The following is a 23966-nucleotide window of genomic DNA, read 5'->3' on the forward strand; positions in this document are numbered from 1 at the left end:
TATCTCATACCAAAGAGGCAGGAATCATGACTTAGATCATGTTCTTACTTATATCTATTACTTCCCATTTTTATGTAAGTTTTCAAGTGGAATGTATTAAATCACATTAATGCAGTTAATGTATTTAAATTTGTATTAAACCAGAATTAAATTTTCCCAATTGTAAGACCTGCCTTACAGCATAGATCTATTTCCAAGTAGGGTATTACTTTGATGTAAATGTTTCTTTCTTTTTCATTTTTGCTTCATTTGCTTGTTCATATTTTCATATTAGTCTTAGGCGATAGAAATTTTTTACAGTGTAGAATGTGATGATAAAAGACGACCACCAAAATTCATCACATTCATTATTAACAACCTGTAGCTCATTTCTGAACTTCTAAATGTGTGATTTTCATGCCTGGGACAAAGGTTTACACACGATTTGTTTACACCCTAAAATTATTTATATAGCCTTCACTGCACAGGATCTTCCTTTACTAAATACAAGTCAGGCTTGAAGTCTCTGACAGTGTGAAAGGCTTGAATTAACATTTTCTATGAGAAGCACCATTTGTGACTGCTGAAATCTTAATATGTTTATCACAACTTGACAACAGATGTGTTTTATGTTTAAAAAGTAGAAACTACATTGTAAATCAGAGAATAATATTTCCCTTCAGATTACCTTTGCAGGTATATCTGAAAACTGAACAATGACTCAATGTTTTCATTTACCAAAATTATGAAGAAGAGTTAGTGGTAAATCAGAGTAAAATCAGCTATTAGCAATTTGAAAGACTAATGATAGACACCTCAGTGATACCTGGACATGACAAAAGTCAGAGTAAGTACTTCCCTTCAATTTTTCTAAATTGATAAAGAAACCTCAGGGAATCCATAAAATGAACTTTAAACATGTGCCATTTTGCTGGGTTTGTTTTGCTGGGTTTGCTGGTTTGCTGGGACTTGTTTATAAAACGTTTTTTCCTATCCTATTAGAGATAGCTATGAACCCTGAAATGACAAGTTAAATATTTACACTTATAAAAATAAATAATAATTCATTAAATAATTGTTTTTATCCACCCAGACTATCATGGCTCAACTGGTTCCTATCATATTGAACAGGATTTTTTAAAAAATAGCCAATAAGCTTAATTTAGTGTTCACTCATCTTGAGACATAAAAACAAAATACTTATTTACTACTAGGAAACCTAATGAATCGAGATAAATCGAGATAATCGAGATAAATCCCAGATCTGAAATGTTCAAAAGGATCTTTCTGAGACACCTCCAATTCTGTCATATGTGTTGCTGCTTTCTCTTACTATATGTGATGAGGAAAATGAAACACTTACTGACGACGGTGCATTCCAAGTATCTTCTGAAATTCTTTCAGCTCTTTTTCAAGGATTGGGTATTCATAGACATCATCCAGCACATTCCTGTATATGGTCTGGGGTGGGGTGGGGTGGGGGCAGAAAATGGCAGGTGAATTGGTCTGGTGTCTATTTTGTAAGGATTAAGACTCAAACAGTGGGTAACCTGATCAGAGAGATAAGTGGAATCCAGAACAATGCAAGGGGTTAAACCAGGCACCAAAGAGCTCCTGAGTGGGGGTTCTACCCTAGGGCCCCTTGCTCAACTGTGTGGCTCTCTGGGGCCACAAAACTCTTAGGGGCGATGGGTAGGTAGGAGCTACTCAAAATTCCCAGGCCTGTTCTACAATGTATTTTTAGAAATAAAAGCCACACAATCATTTGGGTTGGAGAAGGCAATGGCACCCCACTCCAGTACTCTTGCCTGGAAAATCCCACGGATGGAGGAGCCTGGGGGGCTGCAGTCCATGGGGTCGCTAAGAGTCGGACATGACTGAGCGACTTCACTTTCACTTTTCATTCTCATGCATTGGAGAAGGAAATGGCAACCCACTCCAGTGTTCTTGCCTGGAGAATCCCAGGGACGGGGGAGCCTGGTGGGCTGCAGTCTATGGGGTCGCACAGAGTTGGACATGACTGAAGTGACTTAGCAGCAATCATTTGGGAAGGAAAAAGAAATCTGTTGAATTAAACTAACCAGTTGTTTTGAAAATAACAATAGTTTAGTCAGAGACTTGGTTTAAACCAGTTTTTAACTGGATGTCTAAAGAGATTTTAATTTTGAAATCAAAATGACTTCTTTCATGAAGACAAAGTCAGTTTAGACACTTGCCTCTTCTGAAATAGAACTCTTCCCCGCACGGATTCCACTGCACCCCTTATCTGAATTGACCTGCACAGCTAACATGCTTTTGGTGGCTAAAAGAGTCCAGCTGTCTACAAACTGTCTCCAGAGAATCATCTGTGTTGAAAAGACACGGCAGCCTACTCATGATTAGAAACACGTATCAGCTTACCTAATTTAAAATGTAAATCTAGGTTTAGCATCAATTTTATAAGTTATGATTGTTTTAAATGTCTCAAAATACACCAGGTCATGAAAAAGTTTCATAATGTATACATTGTCAATATATATGTTCTTATATGATAAAAATGATGTTTTATCCCACTATTGTAGATATGGGACTGGTTAGTTTAAACCTATAATACATCTCAACATATTAGGCAGTATCAAATTTTAAAGTATGTTTTATTTAACCTCCCTGAATTATTTCATTTGCAATCAAAATTCTCATGACATGTAAAATAAATAACCTTAAATGAGTGACTTTAAAACTTGCCTTCTACATTTATTCACATAGAATTATTTAAAGTTAAAATTTTCTAACTATGTAAATAATATTTGGCTTCAGAAGTCAAAACAAACAAATACTTTGAATCATAACTTCAATATTACAAACAAGTTAGAGGACTGTAACATACAAATGAGATTACTGAAACGCACAACTGAAAATAAAATCAGTCATTCAGCATCAAAGAGTAACTGAATAACTGGAAGTTTTACATTACCTTTAAAAACATTTTTGAATGTTCATCTTCATGTAACCAGTCTTTGTACAGAGCAATCCACTGGGAAACAAGATGCAAGACCTTCCGTTTCCGACAAGGAACGTCTGAATTTTCTTCTTTGCCTTGATACTTCTTAGCAGAATAGGTGCAAATAGTTAAGAAAGAATACTGCATTGTTGCAAGTAAAAATATGAAGAGATCCATTTATTATTTTCACAAAATATGTTACAGCACGTTTTTGAAAAAAATCTACAAGTATCTGTATACGTAGGAAGAAAAGAACATGTGTAGGGAAAGTAACAGGTGTGCCCTGAAAAAAGCAAAAGGGAACCCAGGAAAGTGATTTACATACACTTGGTGGCAGGCCATGAGGATAAGGACTGGATGGTCAAACTGACAAATGTATCACACAGTTCCACAAGCAGTGCGGGTTAATGTCACTTTGAAGAGATACCAGATGGGCCATTAATCACAAGGGTGGCTTCAAGAGATCTGGCCTCACTACATAGGTGGACACTGTTTCCATCAAGATGACATCAGAAGTAGGCCACGTACACTTTGATCCTCAGAAATTTACATTCTAAAGTAGTGCCAAATGAGCATAGATTTCTGGAGCATAATTTGTGGTGTGATTCAACTGTCCACCCCCAGGAATTTACATGGAAAAAAAAAAGAAATGGATAAGTGTACAAATGTAAGTAAAAAGGGCTGCTAATTTAATTTTCCCTGAGATAAAAAAAATTAAATAGGTGTAACTTAAAGGCTTCAACCACTGAAAACAGTTAAATAAATTACTGCATATCCATTTAAAGGACTCTTTTGTAGCCATAAGGCTGATGGTCCAGCACTCTATTTGCTGACACAGGGCATCCACAATATACTGTTAATTAGGAAAGCAAGTAAGAAAAGAGTATGTGAGGATCATCCATTTCTATTAACTATGTTTATTTACATGGTCATTGCCTGGAAAGATATATACTGATAGTTAACAGTGGCTTCTTAAAGTAATGAGATTTCAGAGAACATGAATTATTTTTATTATACTTACAAGCATTCCCCAATTTGTATACAATGACAATGTGTTAACTAACTATGCTGTTAAAATTAAATAAAAATAACAACCTCAAAGGCAACATGCTTAAAACCTTAGGAATAAGACAGAAGCCTGGCACTTCCCAAAACAGCCTAGTGTTTTTGCCTCCCAACTTATCGTTTCTGAGTATCTAGGACGCATTAAAAAATTAACTAGAAATAGAAAATGCTATGACACCAAAGACAGGTAGGCTTTAGGGTTACTGGACAGGATTCTATATTCTTTAATGCCAATATATAATAGCAAAACAGGGATAATTCTGTATCAGACTTTGTAACATTTTTTATAATCTGCTCATTTAAAAGAAGTATTTATTTGGGTCTTAACAGCAGGATGTAGGAACTAGTTCCCCGACTAGGGATCGAACCTGGCCCCCTGCATTGGGAAAGCAGTGTCTAAGCCACTGGATCACCAGAGAGGTCCCCTTTGTAGCTATTTTAAAACATAATTCAGCCACTGTCTCCCCAACCCACAAAAGTACATCAAGGACTGAATGGATAAAAAGATGTCGCATTTATACACAGTGGAATACTATATATAAGATCATGGCATCCGGCCCCATCACTTCATGGCAAATAGATGGGGAAACAGTGGAAACGGTGAGACTGTATTTTTTTGATCTTCAAAATCACTGCAGATGGTGACTGCAGACGTGAAATTAAAAGACACTTGCTTCTTGGAAGAAAAGTTATGACCAATCTAGACAGCCTATTAAAAAGCAGACATTACTTTGCCAATAAAGGTCAGTCTAGTCAAGGCTATGGTTTTTCCATTTGTCATGTATGGATGTGAGAGTTAGACTATAAAGAAAGCTGAACAGCAAAGAACTGATGCTTTTGAACTGTGGTGTTGTAGAAGACTCTTGAGAGTCCCTTGGACTGCAAGGAGATCCAACCAGTCCATCCTAAAGGAAATCAGTCCTGAATATTCATTGGAAGGACTGATGACGAAGCTGAAACTCTAGTACTTTGGCCATCTGATGTGAAGAACAGACTCATTGGAAAAGACCCTGATGCTGGGAAAGACTGAAGGTGAGAGGAGAAGGGGACGACAGAGGATGAGATGGTTGGATAGCATCACCGACGCGATGGACAGGAGTTTGAGTAGGCTCTGGGAGGTGGTGATAGATAGACAGGGAAGCCTGGCGTACTGCAGTCCATGGGGTCGCAAAGAGTCGAACATGACTGAGCGACTGAACTGAATAGTATATATATATATATATATATATATATATATATACACACACACACACACACAGAATAGTATTTATATTAATATTGAACAGTGTGTGTGTGTATATATATATATACAAATGGTACCGCTTTACCGTACAGCAGAAATTAAAATATTATAAATCAAATATAATTCAATAAAAAATTTAAAAATAGAGGAGAAAAGTTACAGATAACACTGAATATTTTAGAATGGATACAGCTGGGTGGGGGGGGGGGGGGCGGGCAGGAAATACTTAAAATCCTTGTTATTTCACCATGAAATTAGAGCAACTAATTCAGAAAACTAACTCAGAAAAAAAAAAAAAAAAAGTACATCAAGGACATCTGATTTCTTTGATGTCTACCTGTGAAACAAACTCAGGCAAACACAAAGAATTTGTTAAAGTATGCATTTCTTCTAGTTTTTCTCTTGAAAGGCATAATATAAAGATTTATCTTGCATTATTTCTACTTATGCAAATGCTCTTTTTGTCTTTTCCTGTGACCTTCATGGCTTGACTTCTGATAAAGAAAAAACTCTTTCTTAAACATTGCAAGGCAAGACACTCATTGGGAAACTGCGGGCGCTTCCATGGCATGGCTTCCTGGCCTTTGATCTGTTGCATCTCTTCTAGTCAGTGTATGCAATTCTAAAGCCTCCTTAACTGGTCATTAACCCTCTAATCACATCCATCATCCTAAAACAGCGTGCCCTGACAAAGCTCTGAAATGATGACAGCTGATTGGGGGTGGGAGTGGGGGGTCAGACCTCCCAAGTGGGAAATCCTTGCCTTCCCTAGGACACTTGCCCAGAAAAACACTCTCACACGCATGCTTCCCCACCCATGTGGGCTGGCACTAACTGATTGATTGTCTTGTAAGTTCAGTTACTGCCACTCCACTCAACCTTTTGACTCCGGGGTTTACCCAGTAGGCCAAATTCATCTCTAGATTCTAAAGCCTTGTGACACAGGTTTGAAGAAAACATAGTATCAACACACAATGTACCCACGACACAGAATGTGAAAACAGCAGCTCTGCATCTCTGGTCCCCCCTGCATACTCTGTCTCATTTCATCTTTCACCTTGGCTACCACGACATTAATATTTAACACAGCCACACTCTACTGCGGGCTTGAGTAAATGAAGAAAGGCAGTTAATTCCTAATGTGAGACATCTGTCTGAGAGGAAGCCGACACAGCGTCCTGAAGCTAATGAAGGATATTGCCTCAACAGCGCCTGGCACAAGTCGTCAGTTGTCATGAAGACTGTGTACGTGAGAAGGAAGTCATCAAGGAGAGTCTCTGCAAAGAAAGGAAAACAAACACAAGGTGAGCAAATCGGAGATAAGAGGGGAAAGCTGCTTGGCCAGGCTCTGGAAGAGTGTGCACAGCAGAAACATGATAAATGGTGGTGGCAGTGGGAGGGGTAAGGTTAGGAGAATTTTAGCACAAAATACATTTATAAAGTTACTTTTAAAAACTCTATACAGAATGCCTCAAGCAATGAGATTTCTTTTCTATTACAAGGCTCTCTAAACATATAATTTTGTCATCTGTTTTTTCCTTTCCTAAAACCTCATCTATATTTGTGGGTGCAGATGTTATGGAAAGCCAATGTATTAAAAAAAATGTGCTTTAAAAAATAAATTTTATATGATTTCTGAAGTATGCACTCCAGAACTACAGGAAATGACACCCATAAATTCTAATCCCTGGAGGCTCAGATGGTAAAGAATCTGCCTGTAATGCAGGAGACCTAGGTTTGAATCCTAGATTAGGAAGATCCTTCGGAGAGGGCATGGCATCCCACTTCAGTATTCTTGCCTGGAGAATCCTCATGGAGAGAGGAGCCTGGTGGGCTACAGTTCATGGGGTCGCAGAGTTGGACACAACTGAGCGAGTAAGCACAGCACAAAAGCCATTTACCTAAGTCTAGGGTAAGAACAATGGATAATAAAAGCCAGAGGATGCACGGCAATTTCCAAAGCCATTCACTTTTATCTCTTGAAAGCATCTGTAAGAAGTTGGGAAAGTGAAGAGTGATTTTCTTCTTGCTGTGAAGAGAGACAGGGCTGAGTCCAGTTAAAAATGGAGAGCAGATAAAAAGGATGATGACATACTCCTTCCTAATTCCTTTTCTACCTCTTCAACACAAACAGGTCCCATTTTTATTGCCTCTTTGGCTTAGTGCTCTTTACAAAGTCCAGCTTACGTATAATATGGAACTGCTAAACAGGCAAACTCCAATAAACTTCAAAGTTGATAGAAAGACTTATGTTCAGAATGCAAAGCAGACATTTTGCCATAGTAGTCTTTATTTACTCTCCATATCTCAAAATTCATTTTACTCTATTATTTAGTTTTCATGTTGTTTACATTCTGGATACCAAAATTTTAGCTATCTGAAATAGTACTAAATTCTATGAATAGTGAGCTTGTGTACTTAATAGCATTGATGCTCTTTCATACTACAAATGTGAAAGTAGAAAGAATTGTCCAGAACAGAACTCTATAGCTCCATTTAAAGACTGGAAAAATTCCATACTTTTAGAAATAACCAGCAACTCTCCTTTAAAAGTTATCAGTGCAAAACAGACTGTTTTGAAGAATATAAAATTCTGATAAAAAGAGGCTGTGAACGACACCTACAGCCCTCTATCAGCTGCAGGGGTTAACTTATTTCCATGGTTTGTTTATGCTACAAAATAGCAAGATACTCTTGATCTACACAGAGTAGTAAAGTGGTTGCAAATGGTACTGGGTTACCAAAACTTCTTGCTTTCTAGAAGCTCTTTATGAAAATGAATCAGAGGTGTTCATGAAGAGGATTAGGGACTTTTTTTTCAAAGGTATTTATTTTTTTCAGATAAGTAACAGTGAAAAAGTGAAAAAGTCAAAATGTTAGTCACTCAGTTGTGTCTGACTTTTGGCAATCCCAGGGACTATCGCCCACCAGGCTCCTCTGTCCATGGAATTCTCCAGGTAAGAATACTGGAGAAGGTTGCCATTCCCTTCTCCAGGGGATCTTCCCAACCCAGGGATCGAACCTGGTCTCCTGTGCTGCAGGCAGATTCTTTATTGTCTGAGCCACCAGGGAAGCCCAAGCAACAGGATTCCTCACCAAAAATAAAATAAAATTTGAAAAACGCCACCTAAAATGTAAAAAAGCCTAAGCTTACACATATTGCATCACATGCAGTATGTGAAGAGTCACTATTACTATTAGTCTGTGGGAAAAGCAAGTTCTCAGATGTGCCGAGGCCTTGCTGGACATATATTAAGGCCAGCACAGGAAAGCTGCGGGACTGTGGCTGACTGCACAACCGAATGCAAGTGGACTCATGCAGCCTAAGTTCATAGCAGAATATTAATAAGTTCTCTACTTAGGTCCTTGCTCACAAAAGTTTCCAATCCATGCACAAAAAGGCAGAAGAAATTTTACTCTAAGGTCTACCCCCAAGCTAATTAATCCACAGCGCAAACTAGTCACTGGCCTCCTAGTGAAAACTTTGGAATGTACATTAGAAATGTTTGCGTCTCTTTCATTACAGGGTTTTAAATAGATGAAGTTAAAATCCAACAATGGTGTGACGTCTGAACCCCTAGGCTATCTGGGAAACTAACCTGCAAACTATCACTCTGGGATGCTGCTGAACAATAATGTTCACAAATTAGGACATTTCTCTGTACTAAACATGGTTGATGAGAATCCTCGGCTTCTGTGGTCTGATTAGAAGTTAAGTCTTTTTTGCATTAAATATTAGATACAGGCAGTAAGGACCTCAGAGAAGCCTAGAATTACTTTAGGCTTTCCAATGGGCCCTTACAGATTGGAGCAAATAATACACAGAAGCCAGTGGGTGACGTCACTGAGTACCTCATACGAGTCAGCATACAAAGTTTTTGGTGTGACACTCAGGTTCAGATGCTTTGGAATGTTCTTATGTGTGTGCTCAGTTGCTCGACTGTGTCCTTGTGATCCCAAGGACTGTAGCCTACCAGGCTCTTCTGTCCATGGAACTGTCCAGGCAAGAATACTAGAATGAATTGCCATTTCCTCCTCCAGGGTATCCTCCTGATCAAGGGATCAAACCTGCATCTCTTGCGTCTTCTGCATTGGCAGACGGGTTCTTTAACACCAAGCCACCTAGGAAGCCCCTTGGAATGTTCTTACACTTAGCTAATTTAATGGGGTTGGGAATATTCTCTAATCAAGTTTTACTCCATGAAAAAGTCACATTAAAAAGAACACCATACTGGAAATACCTATAAATAATATATACAGTATTTCATGCAATAAAGAACTGTATTAGTAAAATAAAAAGAACACCATTAACTTTGACATAAGCAGCCATTCCACTCCAAAACAGTCTTAGATGATGAACTGAGTGACTCTGAGAGTTTGGCTGGATGGTGGCAAAACCATTTGGCATTCAATTCCATTAACCAGCTCATACAAGATAATATTTTGTTGAGGGCTTTGACCCAGAAATGTTTATTTTCCCTGAAGCTACTAGCATATTTAATATTCAACAGCATTTACCTAATTATCTCCCTGCCATAGAAATAATAATTAAAGTAAAAACAATGAGGCTATATAGAAACATCTCCAGTTAAAAATCTAACAAAAGAACAGCTAAAATTCCTTATGAATAGAACAGATTCCCAACACTCCTAATTCAAATCTTTATATAACTACCATTTTGTTCTGAAAATTTTCTACATAAAAAGAGCTTTCCTTTATTCTTTTCAGTACTGGTATTTTTTTTTTTGCCGCATATGAAAGTAATTGAGTGATTTAATCAAAAAGACACACTTGAAATAGAAGTGCATTTTAATAGCCATGCTTCAAAAAAAAAAAGGCTGTCCCATTGGTATTTAGACATATTTTTAGAAGCACAATGGCTATATAAATGATCCCCTGAAGACTATTAGCCAACAATGGCCATTTAGAAAGACTAGCAAATCCACTGGCAACCATATTAAAACACTATAATTATATATTATATTATATACTGCTTAATTAATGGTAATTTAAGACTCTAGGTAGAAAAGCACTTTTGTGTACAAAAATATCTTTCACTTAAACACATTCATAGTTGCCACACAGACTCACATTCTGAATAAAAAGATGCATTCATTTATTTCTAGCTTAATGAATACCTAGGTATTAATATACAAAAAACTTGTCTTTGAAATTCTATCCATTAAATAAAATCACTAAATCTAATCTCAAGTTCTTGGCTCATCACTGACAAAAATACTCAGCTAACCTTTTTGGGCATACCCCCTCTTCCCACAAATAATACAAAATTTTGTAGTGGATTTTTAATTACAAAAATTACTTTTTGCAGTATAAAAGCAATATGCTAAGAACAATCAAAACTGGAAGGTAAATATTACAGTTTTAAGACTACGTAACTTGAAATAAAATATATTAATATGCTGTAAAAATCTAAAGAATAGCTCTAAAATTTGTGTCTATAATTAGCCATGATGTTAATTAATACAGAACTTTTCCCGATCATCTGCTACTTTTTAAACTTAAAGGCATAAGAAAAGAACTGTCTATTTTTATTTGATTTTACTTGAATGTATTTTTCTTTTATGCATAAATTAAAATTTTTTCTATCATTTTAAGTGTATAAAGCACTAAAACTTTCCATTTTATTTCTACAAAGCACAAAGGTTTCTAGAACATCCCCAAGTTATGTCAAGGTGAAATGGTAATTGGCTTGGTATAGATCCATTTATAGAGTTCTGATATGAAAGGAAATGGTCTAAATGCTTCCAAAAATTCTAAGCTTAATGCCTTTTTCTTTTTTCAGATATAAAAAAAAAGAAAAAACAACACAAAACTCTGAAGTCCAGAAATCATGAGTATAGGGTGACTTAGGAGCAATTAGAAAAATCTACTTCAGTTTTATTTTCCAACACTCGCCAACAAAATGTACTGCAATAATGAAACCACTCACCAGTTAAAGTAAATTACCAAGAGAGCAAATGAACGGGATTTTGACAGACAATGGCTTATTAGAGCCATTTGATCTATGTAAGGTAATGTGAATATTCAACATTTCTGTACTAACTCATATTACCTAAAGTACTGTTGGTAGTTTTGTTTCACATGTATTTCTACGTCAGATGCAATGAAATTTAAGGTGCTCTAAAATATGCTTGACTTAACCTTTATTCCAAGGAACCAAGAAAAGCTTTGTACTTGAAAGGGCCTATTTCTGGCCCTGGAATGTTACAACTTACCATTATTTTTTGAGAAGCAGTGCCAAAATGTACCATGTCATCTGATTAAGCACAAACAAAATAATTTCATGTTCATGCTTGAATCATAGGCTCAAGTGCTAGGCCTCTGATAGGAGTTGTGCCTCTTGCTCAGTGTATTTCACATTTCAAAAAGCAGTGTTCGTGACGTCAAATGCAGCTGTTTACTACAGCTTTTAAATTCAGTTGATTCCTGCAGAATTTTACAATTTCACCACAGTACTGCTTAGCCATTTTAAAACTGCCAAATCCTGAGATATAGTTTTATTTTTAGATATCGATTACACAAGAAATGCTTATTCATTTAATGCTGTTTCTACATTAAACTTGAAAAGTCATCCCTTTAATGACTATAGATAGGGATGGCGTGGCACTCTTCCAATGATATAATCCGTTTTCATTTTAACTCGGAAAATTTGGTTTTAGAATCCCACCGCATTTCTTTAGGACAGAATGACTTGAGTGCCGCAGGTTTTATGTTCTTGGCTACATTTAATTCCACACGCTGCCTTTTAAAAATGTCACAAGAAGGAGCGTGGAATATTAACAGCAGTGCTTTTATCTTCTCCGCACAGAGAAAGGGTCACGTTTGCAGGTCGCTCTGTCGTCACAGAGGGGCCGGCCCGGTGAGCTCCTGCTGTCCCAGCCCCCACTAGCTGCTGCGTTCAGGCACAATTCATGGATCTGCCATGTCTGCTGGGAAGCTCAGAAGACATGTAGAGTGTGCAGAGGGAGTCAGAGAGCCTGCTTCCCAGATGGGGAGCCTTGAGCAGAGCACCTCACCCCCTGGGCCTTAGCACAATCACCTAAATCCACACCTAGCGGAGCTGTAGTTCAGATGGAACAGGATAGCTAAGGCATCTGGCAAAGAATCTGGTACACACAGATTCACAATAGATTCAAGAATCACAAGAATCACAGAATCACAGAATCACAAAGATTCAAGCACACAATACATGCGTTCTGCTCTCTGCATGCATGCTAAGTCACTTTAGTCGTGTTCAACTCTCTGTGACCCCATGACCTGTAGCTGGCCAGACTCTTCTGTCCGTGGTGCTCTCCAGGCAAGAATATTGGAGTGAGTTGCCATGCCCTCCTTCAGGGGGATCTTCCTGACCCAGGGATTGAACCCGCATCTCCTACATTACAAGCAGATTCTTTACCACTGAGCCACGGAGGGAAGCTCATCTGTTCTTTAGTTTCCTAAAGTAAAATTACTTATGTCTGTCCTTACCCGTTTCTCCAAGTGCTACCAGTCAACCAACCAAAACTGTGTACTGTGTGCAGAGGGAGGGTGAACTATACATAAGGCATCTGTTGAGGCACCAGGGGTTGATACAGGGAAGCACAGTGGCTGGTCCATGGCATGATCTAAGTTAGGCAACACTCCACCAAGCAGTACCAACACGGATGTCATAGGGGATGAAGGAGAGACTCCCGTATGCCAAGGAAGGTTTCACCAAACAGGTGGCATGTGACATGACCCCTGAGCTTCTGAGAAGAACTGGAGGAGAAAGAAATTAAGTGTGTAAGCAAAGGAGTGGGTCTGGGTGTGTGTCTGTGGCTGAGTCATAGGCCAGTGGTCTTTGAGACTTGATTCTTCCTAAAGATGCTTTGCGCTAGACAGTATTTAAAACTCAGAAATCTGGCAACACCAGGTCCACAGTTCAGTTGGCAACCATGGTTTAGAGCTGAGTTGTACTTTTTATGCAGAGGGGCCTCCCAGTTTAGCATAGTTCTACTCTGCTTGGCTTCTGCTGTTCACCTGAACTGGCTGTGGACATGTGAGTTTGCCAGTCTTAGTCTACGGTATAGTTATGAAACAGTAATGGAAGGGTCATATGGTGAAACAGAAACCCTAAAAAAGCACGTTGGAGCCAACTCCCAGGGTCTCTGAGCTCTAGACTAAGGTGTCTGGGGCTCATTCTATATGAAAAGGAAAGTGAGTAGAGACTTTTGAGGTTAGAAGTGACGAAAGATACAGATTACACTTGCCACATCCCAAAAGTAACTGGGGATAAAGGACAAATGAGGGGAGGGAATGGCAACCCACTCCAGTGTTCTTGCCTGGAGAATCCCAGGGACAGGGGAGCCTGGTGGGCTGCTGTCTATGGGGTTGCACAGAGTCGGACACGACTGAAGTGACTTAGCAGCAAGGGGAGGGAGGATGAGTTTATTTTTAAATGCACTGAGCCTGGATTCCCTAGGTTACTTTAAGTGAAACTACTGAGCAATATATCAAAGACCAGAGTTTGCTAACGAAGGCTAGATGAAGATGGAAGCTACTGTATAAAGAGACAGGTTGGGAACAACGTGAATTTTCAGCAACAGTCCTAAGAAGACGTAAGTAGAGGGCTGAGGGTTGAGCTGGGGTGGAAGTTCAGATTCGGGTGATGGCAAGAGAAAGATGAACTAAAAAAAAAAAAAAAAAAAAGGAGAAAAAAGAAACTGGAGAACTGGGAGACAGAAATGTAATAGAAACGAACAAGAAAGGACTGGAAAAGAGAGCCGATCGAAAGTCTCCAAAGTTGCTGGAGGGAGGTCCGAGAGACAGAGCATCCAAAGATCACTGGATGTGGCATGTGATGGTCTCTGAGACCAGACCAGAGATACGCCCCTTGGTAAGTCTCAGGCGCACACTCTAGTTGGACTGAAAAAAACTACAGATGTTCTGACAACCAGCTCTCACACCATCTAGCATACTGTTTCTCCCCAAAGACTCTCCTTGCAATTGTGTAGCTCATTGATCAGCAACAGCAGGTGCTCTCACGAATGAGCCAGGAGGTCAAATTTCTTCATGATCAATGCAAATATAGTTTTACTTTAACAGTATATATGAGAGTATGGCAATTATCACAACTATGATGCTTAAAATACCAATCTGCCAGCATCTACCAACAAAAATTAATATCAAAGATTCGCTCAGTCTAACATAACTGAACTGAGTTGTTCAATCTTGTACAATCAACACCACACAATGATTTCTTAAGATACAAACTGTGTTCCTAAGTACCTGGCAAATGTTCTAAAATTTCATGAAACAAAAGAAAGTTAATTTATACATTAAATCTTAGATCAGAAGTCTCAGGTCTGGATGTTGTGGTTCAGTCACTAAGTCCTATCCGACTCTTTGCGACCACATGGATTGCAGGCCTGGTTATTTTAAGCAGTAACTCTAATCCTTGAATAAACTGCAAACAAGGTATGACATTTTTATCTCCTAAGCACTAAGCAGAATCTCTATTATCAGCTTTCTTTCAAAGCTTGAAATACATCACCATTCTGAGTATTAATTATCCTCCCTTGGTCAGTGTCAATCACTAGCGCTGAATTTCAGACAAGTAAAACTTTATTTACTAACTTACTTTTGTTTCTGGTTAAAAAAAATTTTTTTAGGTACACTAGAAAAGCTACTTTAGACAAAGTTTAGCAATGGATACTCAACTGCCTATTTTAAAGTTAAGAACTGGCATGATAGTTAGATATATTAAAGATAAAAAGATATTCTACAAACTTACTCATTTAAAGTAAACACAACTAAGGCTCTTTCTAAGCAATTCTGCACAAGACCTTAGGCAAACTGAACGCTTCGAATACAAGAAAACTTACTTTAACATATTGCCTCTGTTTGAAAACATTTCTAGGATAAATATCTTAACCAGTGACTGACAGCAGACATGCCTTTGTGTCTGGTTTCCAGAACAGTCACTAGAGTTCTTTCCAATATCACACGACTGCTTTCTTTCTTACACAGGTAAATGGAAGGTTTGCGGTTTAGAGTCACAAAGAATTGGTCACAACTGACGACTAAACTCCTATTACTTCAGGTTGAAGACAAAGTTGCAGGATAAAGTGTCAACCTTTGCAAAGATATGGAATTTGACTGGTGAGGTCACTAAAGAACTGCAAAGGGCAGTCTACAAGCTCCAGACTGATGACTATTCCGTCCATGCGAATATCTAAGCAAATCTCCACACCCACCACCACTACCCAGCACACGTATTTTAGCCTCAGTTCAGTCCAGTCCAGTCGCTCAGTCGTGTCTGACTCTTTGCGAACCCATGGACTGCAGCACGCCAGGCCTCCCTCTGCATCACCAACTCCCAGAGTTTATTCAAACTCATGTCCATTGAGTCAGTGATGCCATCCAACCATCTCATCCTCTGTCATCCCCTTCTCCTCCCACCTTCCATCTTTCCCAGCACCAGGGTCTTTGCAAATGAGTCAGTTCTTCCCATCAGGTGGCCAAAGTATTGGAGTTTCAGCTTCAACATCAGTCCTTCCAATAAATATTCAAGACTGATTTCCTTCAGGATAGACTGGTCGGATCTCCCTGTAGTCCAAGGGACTCACAAGAGTCTTCTATACCAGAGTTCAAAAGCATCAATTCTTTGGCGCTCAGCTTTCTTTATAGTCTAACTCTCACATCCATACATGACAAATGGAAAAACCATAGCCTTGACTAGACAGACCTTTGTGGACAAATAACTCTGCTTTTGAATATACTATCTAGGTTGGTCATAACTTTTCTTCCAAGGAGTAAGCGTCTTTTAATTTCATGGTTGCAGTCACTATCTGCAGTGATTTTGGAGTCCAAAAAAATAAAGTCTGCCACTGTTTCCCCCTCTATTTGCCATGAAGTGATGGGACCAGATGCCATGATCTTAGTTTACTGAATCCTGAACTTTAAGCCAACTTTTTCACTCTCCTCTTTCACTTTCATCAAGAGGCTCTTTAGTTCTTCACTTTCTACCATAAGGGTGGTGTCATCTGAGGTTATTTCTACCAACAATCTTGATTCCAGCCTGTACTTCTTCCAGCCCAGCGTTTCTCATGATGTACTCTGCATAGAAGTTAAATAAGCAGAGTGACAACATACAGCCTTGATGTACTCCTTTTCCTATTTGGAACCAGTCTGTTGTTCCATGTCTAGTTCTAACTGTTGCTTCCTGACCTGCATACAGATTTCTCAAGAGGCAGGTCAGGTGGTCTGGAAGAATTCTGAAGAATTTTCCACAAGTTGTTGTGATTCACACAAAGGCTTTGTCCTAGTTAATAAAGCAGATTATATGTTTCTCTGGAACTCTCTTGCTTTTTCTATGATCCAACCAATGTTGGCAATTTGATCTCTGGTTGCTCTGCCTTTTCTAAAACCAGCTTGAACATCTGGAAGTTCACGGTTCACATAATATTAAAGCCTAACTTGGAGAATTTTGAGTATTACTTTACCAGAGTGTGAGATCGGAGAAGGCAATGGCACCCTACTCCAGTACTCTTGCCTGGAAAATCCCCCGGACAGAGGAGCCTGGTAGGCTACAGTTCATGGGGTCGCGAAGAGTTGGACATGACTGAGTGACTTCACTTTCACTTTTCACTTTCATGCACTGGAGAAGGAAATAGCAACCCACTCCAGTGTTCTTGCCTGGAGAATCCCAGGAACAGGGGGAGCCTGGTGGGCTGCCGTCTATAGGGTAGCACAGAGTCGGACACGACTTAAGTGACTTAGCAGCAGCAGCAGAGTGTGAGATGAGTGCAATTATGCAGTAGTTTGAGCATTCTTTGGCATTGCCTTTCTTTGGGATTGGAATGAAAACTGACCTTTTCCAGTCCTGTGGCCACTGCTGAGGTTTCCAGATTTGCTGGCACATTGAGTGCAGGAAAAAAGCTCAACTGGAATTCCATCACTTCCACTAGCTTTGTTCATAGTGATGCTTCCTAAGGCCCACTTGACTTCACATTCCAGGATGTCTGGCTCTAGGTGAGTGATCGTAATACCATCATGCATATCTGGGTTGTGAAGATCTTTTTTGTAAAGTTCTTCTGTGTATTCTTGCCACCTCTTCTTAATATCTTCTGCTTCTGTTAGGTCCAGACCATTTCTGTCCTTTATTGAGCCCATCTTTGCATGAAATGTTCCCTTAGTATCTCTAATTTTCTTGAAGAGATCTCTAGTCTTTTCCATTCTACTGTTTTCCTCCGTTTCTTTGCATTGATCACTGAGGAAGGCTTTCTTATCTCTTCTTGCTATTCTTTGGAACTCTGTATTCAAATGCATTTCTCTTTCCTTTTCTCCTTTGCTTTTCGTTTCTCTTCTTTTCACAGTTATTTGTAAGGCCTCCTCAGACAGCCATTTTGCTTTTTTGCGTTTCTTTTTCTTGGGGATGGTCTTGATCCCTGTCTCCTGTACAATGTCACGAACCTCCGTCCATAGTTCATCAGGCACTGACCTAATCCCTTGAATATATTTCTCACTTCTACTGTATAATCATAAGGGATTTGATTTAGGTCACACCTGAATCGTCTAGTGGTTTTCCCTACTTTCTTCAATTTAAATCTGAATTTGGCAATAAGGAGTTCATGAGCTAAGCCACCGTCAGCTTCCAGTCTTGTTTTTGCTGACCGGTCTTGCTTTTGTTTTGTTTTAGCCTCAGAGAGATTCAAATTTGCTTTGAACCACGCCTATTCCTTACCACGCCCCAGAAAGTTAGTGGTGGTTTTGGTGGGTGATAGGGAAACACTGGAAGGGAAAGCAGTGCTAGTCTGTATGGGGAAAAAAAAAAATAGCCACTCTTTATGGACACACACTGTCAGCTGTATCATGAGCTTCACCCAGCTGGTCTCTGCTCCTCACAGCCACCCTAGGAGGTAGGTAGGGCTTATATCTGTGCAGGATGGTGACACCAAGACTGAGGTAAGTAAGGAAAACCACCACCATGTTAATGCAAGTTAATGTCAGAAGGGGCTCAGGTCCTAAGCTGGGCTGAGCCTCAGCAATGTCTCTAACTGTGTGATGCTCTCCTGAGGGTGTAAAGCCAAACTGTCCATGTCACGGATAGGGGGAAAGGACATGCAAGAAAGTCACAAAATTCTGGGTTGAGATAGGGGAAAGCACCATAGATAAAGGAACCTAGTCATTTTACGGGCCTTGAATGGCCAGAGATGCCCCTGTGAAGCTGTTTTTCATCTGTGTGCCAGCATGCTGGAGCTCCTTTACCCCTACTCAAATACTACTTTGTTTTTATTTTCTAGCAAACACCTGGCAATAGCACACAGCCATAAGAGATCAACCAATTTACTTTTCCAAAGGCAGAAATGATAATCACATAGAAGGATTAAGACAGTCCACAAATTCACAGTGCTTTAAGATATTTTAATGATCATTGCTGCTGCTGCTGCTAAGTTGCTTCAGTCATGTCCGACTCTGTGTGACCCCACAGACAGCAGCCCACCAGGCTCCCCTGTCCCTGGGATTCTCCAGGCAAGAACACTGGCTGGAGTGGGTCACCATTTCCTTCTCTAATGCCTGAAACTGAAAAGTGAAAGTGAAAGTGAAGTCGTGTCTGACTCTTAGTGACCCCATGGACTGCAGCCCACGAGGCTACTCCACCCATGGGATTTTCCAGGGAAGCACATATTTATATTTTTTAAAATTGAAATGTAAAGACAGAAAGGAAAACAATTTTTTTTTAAAAGGTCAAACTCCTTTTCTTCTACATAAACTTCTCTGTATTAGACATTATAAATACTGGAGATTATTCAGTTCAGTCCAGTCACTCAGTTGTGTCTGACTCTTTGCGACCCCATGAATCGCAGCACGCCAGGCCTCCCTGTCCATCACCATCTCCCAGAGTTCACTCAGACTCACGTCCATCGAGTCCGTGATGCCATCCAGCCATCTCATCCTCGGTCGTCCCCTTCTTCTCCTGCCCCCAATCCCTCCCAGCATCAGGGTCTTTTCCAATGAGTCAACTCTTCACATGAGGTGACCAAAGTACTGGAGCTTCAGCTTTAGCATCATTCCTTCCTAAGAAATCCCATAGTTGATCTTGCAGTCCAAGGGACTCTCAAGAGTCTTCTCCAACACCACAGTTCAAAAGCATCAATTCTTCGGCACTCAGCCTTCTTCACAGTCCAACTCTCACATCCAAACATGACCACAGGAAAAACCATAGCCTTGGCTAGACGGACCTTTGTTGGCAAAGTAATGTCTCTTCTTTTGAATATGCTATCTAGGTTGGTCATAACTTTTCCTCCAAGGAGTAAGCGTCTTTTAATTTCATGGCTGCAGTCACCATCTGCAGTGATTTTGGAGCCCCCAAAAATAAAGTCTGACACCGTCTCTACTGTTTCCCCATCTATTTCCCATGAAGTGATGGGACCAGATGCCATGATCTTCGTTTTCTGACTGGAAATTATTAGTCATGTTAAATCGTGTTCACTCTTTCCTAAAGCAAAAGAACTGACTTGCATGTCAATGTCTTGGCTGTCCCTCACCTCAGTTATCACCTATCAGTCCAACGTCTGGGTAAACAGGCCATTAAACATGTATCAACTGTCACTGGGCAAGGTATTTTTGTCTTTTGGCTAAAGGAACTCATACATATTCCTTGTCTCAAATGGTTCTAATAATAAGTCAGTTTTGTTTTGTTTTAAAGTAAATGTACTACTCATAAGCCTAAGAACATTCTTAAGTTTTTCTGTTAGCATGATTCACGGTGGTTTGATCCACACAGATATGCAATGGGCACATATGAGTTCTGAAATATCACCAAAAATACAATAATATATAAAATGGTATACTATAGCCTACTCTGAGAAGAATAATTTTAATTTATGTTATTGTTTAAAAAACTTCTTCAAAGCCTTATGACATGAACTACTTCTTTGTATATGCTAAGTTTATTTACGAAAAATATTTCTCACAACTAGTAGGGAGAAAATTTTGGAGTGAAGAATTCTCAATCATAAAGTCAGTGGTTCAAATTACACAAGAGAAAGGTACTTACAATTGAATAAGCCCGGAGAACTAAGAATATATGAGATTATGATTAATGCATAGCAGGGGAAACTATATTCAATATACGTGATAAATTACAATGGAAAAGAATGTAAAAAAATAATGTCTATGTATATAATTGAATCACTTTGCTGTATAGCAGAAATTGGCACAACATTATAACTCAACTATACTTCAGTTTAAAAAAAAAGAATACATGAGATTAGTGTAAATACTCACCTATAGAGAAAAATATAAGACTTAATCGTTATACGCTTTAAAAAAGTGTTTACATGGCACTTTAAATTACAATATGTTTATATTATTTTGACAGGACAGAAACATATAGGGACACTGGAGCAAAGAGCTGGAAGGAATCACACCTCTAGCTGATTTCAGATGGGCCTTACCAGCTCTAGAGTGCATTTCTTTATTTCTATTTTCACATGAGAGAGAAGTATACGGATATTTGTGTACATCACTGTTCGAGATTTTCTGTTATATGCAGCCATGCCTAATCACAAAAAATATATACGAACAGAAAATTGTCAGGAACTCAAATATAGCATCAATAATGTGGTCTCGTTCTGAAGTTTCTCAACTATCATAAGCAGGAAAAGTACATTTAAAGAGAGATGAGTGTTGTGAATTTACCCTAATCTCACTATTGTGTATTTCTAGAATGTGCTGATAAAGAAATATTTGCCTTGCATGTTTTTTATTTCCTTTTAAAAGAACCAACAACCTCCCCCAGAATATGGTCAAATAGTGTAAATTGTCATAATAATTCTGAGATATGCACTCACAATATGCCAATCAGCAATGGCAGAATTTGAGCCTAATGAAATCTTTCTATAAAAGTCATCAGTGGTGAATGAAAATGGCTTTGCAATGTCTTCAAATTCAGACCAAACCAAACTAAGACACAGGAGGGCACATTTTACATGTTCAGCTCCGGGAACAAGAGCTAAAATTAGGATGAAAATATCTCCACCCTATTCTCTCTGTTCTTTCTTTTTTTCCTTAACAAAACACATGACACTGGATTTACAATATCCATAAGCCTGCTACACAAAAACAAAATACGTGCCATCAAGCAAAACAGGAAGAAAATTCTGTGTGTGGTGGGGGGGGGGGGGGGACTAACTTGCTCTAAGTATTATGTAAATCTTTCTTCATAACAAGACTATTTAGGGCACAGAAAGGGATGTAGAAGGAAAATACCAGATGCTTTAATATTAAAACTACTATCTATCACCAGTGCTGATATAAAGACCACTCACCTAAACTCCTGTTCATTTTTAGACTGAGCATTTGAGTAGAAACATCCTACCAGGCATGAGATGGGCAATTTTAACTTCTGCTTTTCATCTTCACACTAAGTGAAGCTCATTTATAGGATTAAAAGATTTAAAAATTAGAAGGTTCATCAAGTATCCTGTATGCTGAAAACAGACAAGAAGGATAAGTGTGAAGCAGAAAAGGATTTAGCATTGCTCTGAAAGTAATTTTCTGCCACTATTTAGATTACAACAAGATATTCTGGGTATTACAACAAGACATTTTAGTTTTCCACACTTTCTGTTCACCCATACCTACCAATTCTGTCTCATTTCATATTTACTTCTGGGATTTGGGGGAAGGACTGACAGCCAAACAGCAGCCTTAAGTACAAGGCAAAAAACCAGCCAACAGAATGAAAAGAATGGTTTCGATTGTCGAGCAAGAAAGCCCCAAGGGCAGAAAATGAGGATAATGGGAAATGGGAGGGGAAGGTTATAATGAGAAAGACTGCAGAGAGAAATGAGGAAAAGCTCAGTTATAGGTGTGTTAAAGACAAAAATTCTCTCACTTGAAGAGTATCCCTCTTAGACATGTGCTTGTCAATTACAACAATTCTGTGGCTTTGTACACTTTACCTAAAGCCGTAATTTGATAGAAACACGCTGTGAGAGACTTTACCATGCGGTGATTAAAATCAACAGACTGCCATTCACTAGCATTCCTTCTTGACACTTATAAGACTATCTGAAACACACACTCTTGTGCAGAAAAATCACTTCTTCCTCCATTTTCCGACAGGACCCTAAGACTTCTGACTGAGGACAATGTCACAGCATTTAAAAATATGGACAAGATCATTTGATGATCTCACATTAATTCCATCAAGAGTAAAGATGACACACAAGATCTCTGAGGGAGAGAAGGGAACAGAGGGAGAGAGAAGAGAGTTGTTTTTAATCCACTGAATTGCTTTAAACACAGTCTCGAGTAATTTCATTTGCTGATGTTAACATTAAAACTATGGTTCTGCTAAAATTAAACACACTTTTGAGACAGTATCACATCTCCAGAAATTGTAGAATCTGCTGCTCCAAAAATACCTGACTCATATCACACATTTAAACAAGTTTCTGGAAATACAGCTGGACACTCACAAAATCACAAGTGTTTCTACTAAAGTACAATATTAAGTGTGCCAATATACCCCAAATTCACTGAGAAAACACGGTCATTTTTAAGACTTGAGAAAAGCATTTTCTTTTTAAGGAAATAAAAATTCATTTTCCTTTTAAAAAGAACTCCCCCCTCCCAAAAGTTTATTAAGAACAAAAATCAGCACAAATTAACTGAGAAACTGTGCTACAGAGATTATAGATTATAGAACTATAAATAGAAAAACAGAAGTAGCAGCTTTTGTTTTTAAAAGATATATATTAGGGAGACAAAATATAAAGGGAAATCTAAACAAAGCTTTTCTCAAACGCATCTTTATAAGAAAAACTACAAGTAATACTGGATTTGTGTTTAAAAAGCAACTTTCACCCTATGTCAAAGAGACTATACAGATATAAGTCAATATCTTATGCACATGATAATAAAACCAAAGATATTCTATATACTTTGTGACTTAGAGAGGGCCTTTATGCTTTATATTTTAAAATAGATGGTAATTTTATATATTTTGATTCTTTGAAATTTGGTAATTTATGCACGTATGTATGGCAACTCTCAGTGTACCAGAGTATTTTATTATTTGTAATAATTTATCCACTAGCCATTCTAGGAAATTAGAATTTACTGAACTACAAAGAAGAAATACCTAAGGTTCCCCACAGTTGTCTATTGAAAGATATGAGGACCAAATTGAGCATCTGAGGCAGAGGGAAAGCAAAGAAAATGGAAATAAGGGGAATAAAACAAACAAAATGTGCAAAGGTGAATCAAGGAGGAACTCCATTCATTTCTAAGTCTTTTGCTCTGGCTACAGTTTACAAAGGGAAACCCTGGTGGTTTGGGGGGTTGAGGACACGCCACCAGGACAGACTTCACAGAAACAAGCAGTCACATGTGTATTTAGCTTAGAACATGCAAAGGAAACTTTCAAAGACCCTCTACCTCACTTCCTGTGTCCAGGACCTAGCCTTCACGCTAACCCATCATAAAGTTATTGATATTTTCCTTAAAATATCAAAGAAGTATTCAAAGAAGAAAGTCCAAAAACTCTAGTGAAGATGCACAAGTTTTTCAAAATCCTGATAGTCAGGAGACTACAGGTCTACTTTCTAAGGTAATTCTTGCTCCTTGTGTACTTCATTTTCCATTTCCTATCTTCAGATCCTCCTGAAATTAATTTCCCACAGCCCTACAATCCTGTAGCTTGTTTCT

At 38.7% G+C, this 23966-nt stretch overlaps 1 protein-coding gene across 10 annotated transcripts in view; it reads right to left on the reverse strand.

Annotated features, from left to right (window-relative positions):
- Positions 1–23966, reverse strand: part of RAPGEF5 (Rap guanine nucleotide exchange factor 5) — a 314716-nt gene that overhangs the window by 40785 nt on the left and 249965 nt on the right. For all 10 annotated transcript variants that reach the window (XM_060414548.1, XM_060414545.1, XM_060414547.1 and 7 more), the window contains 3 exons: positions 6466–6544; positions 2933–3077; positions 1343–1440 (listed from right to left, as the gene is read on the reverse strand). In XM_060414548.1, the coding sequence (XP_060270531.1) occupies positions 1343–1440; positions 2933–3077; positions 6466–6544 (322 nt within the window). The remainder of the gene's footprint in view (positions 1–1342; positions 1441–2932; positions 3078–6465; positions 6545–23966) is intronic.

The sequence above is a fragment of the Ovis aries genome, chromosome 4 (genome assembly GCF_016772045.2).
Source record: "Ovis aries strain OAR_USU_Benz2616 breed Rambouillet chromosome 4, ARS-UI_Ramb_v3.0, whole genome shotgun sequence".
Classification (NCBI taxonomy): domain Eukaryota; kingdom Metazoa; phylum Chordata; class Mammalia; order Artiodactyla; family Bovidae; genus Ovis; species Ovis aries.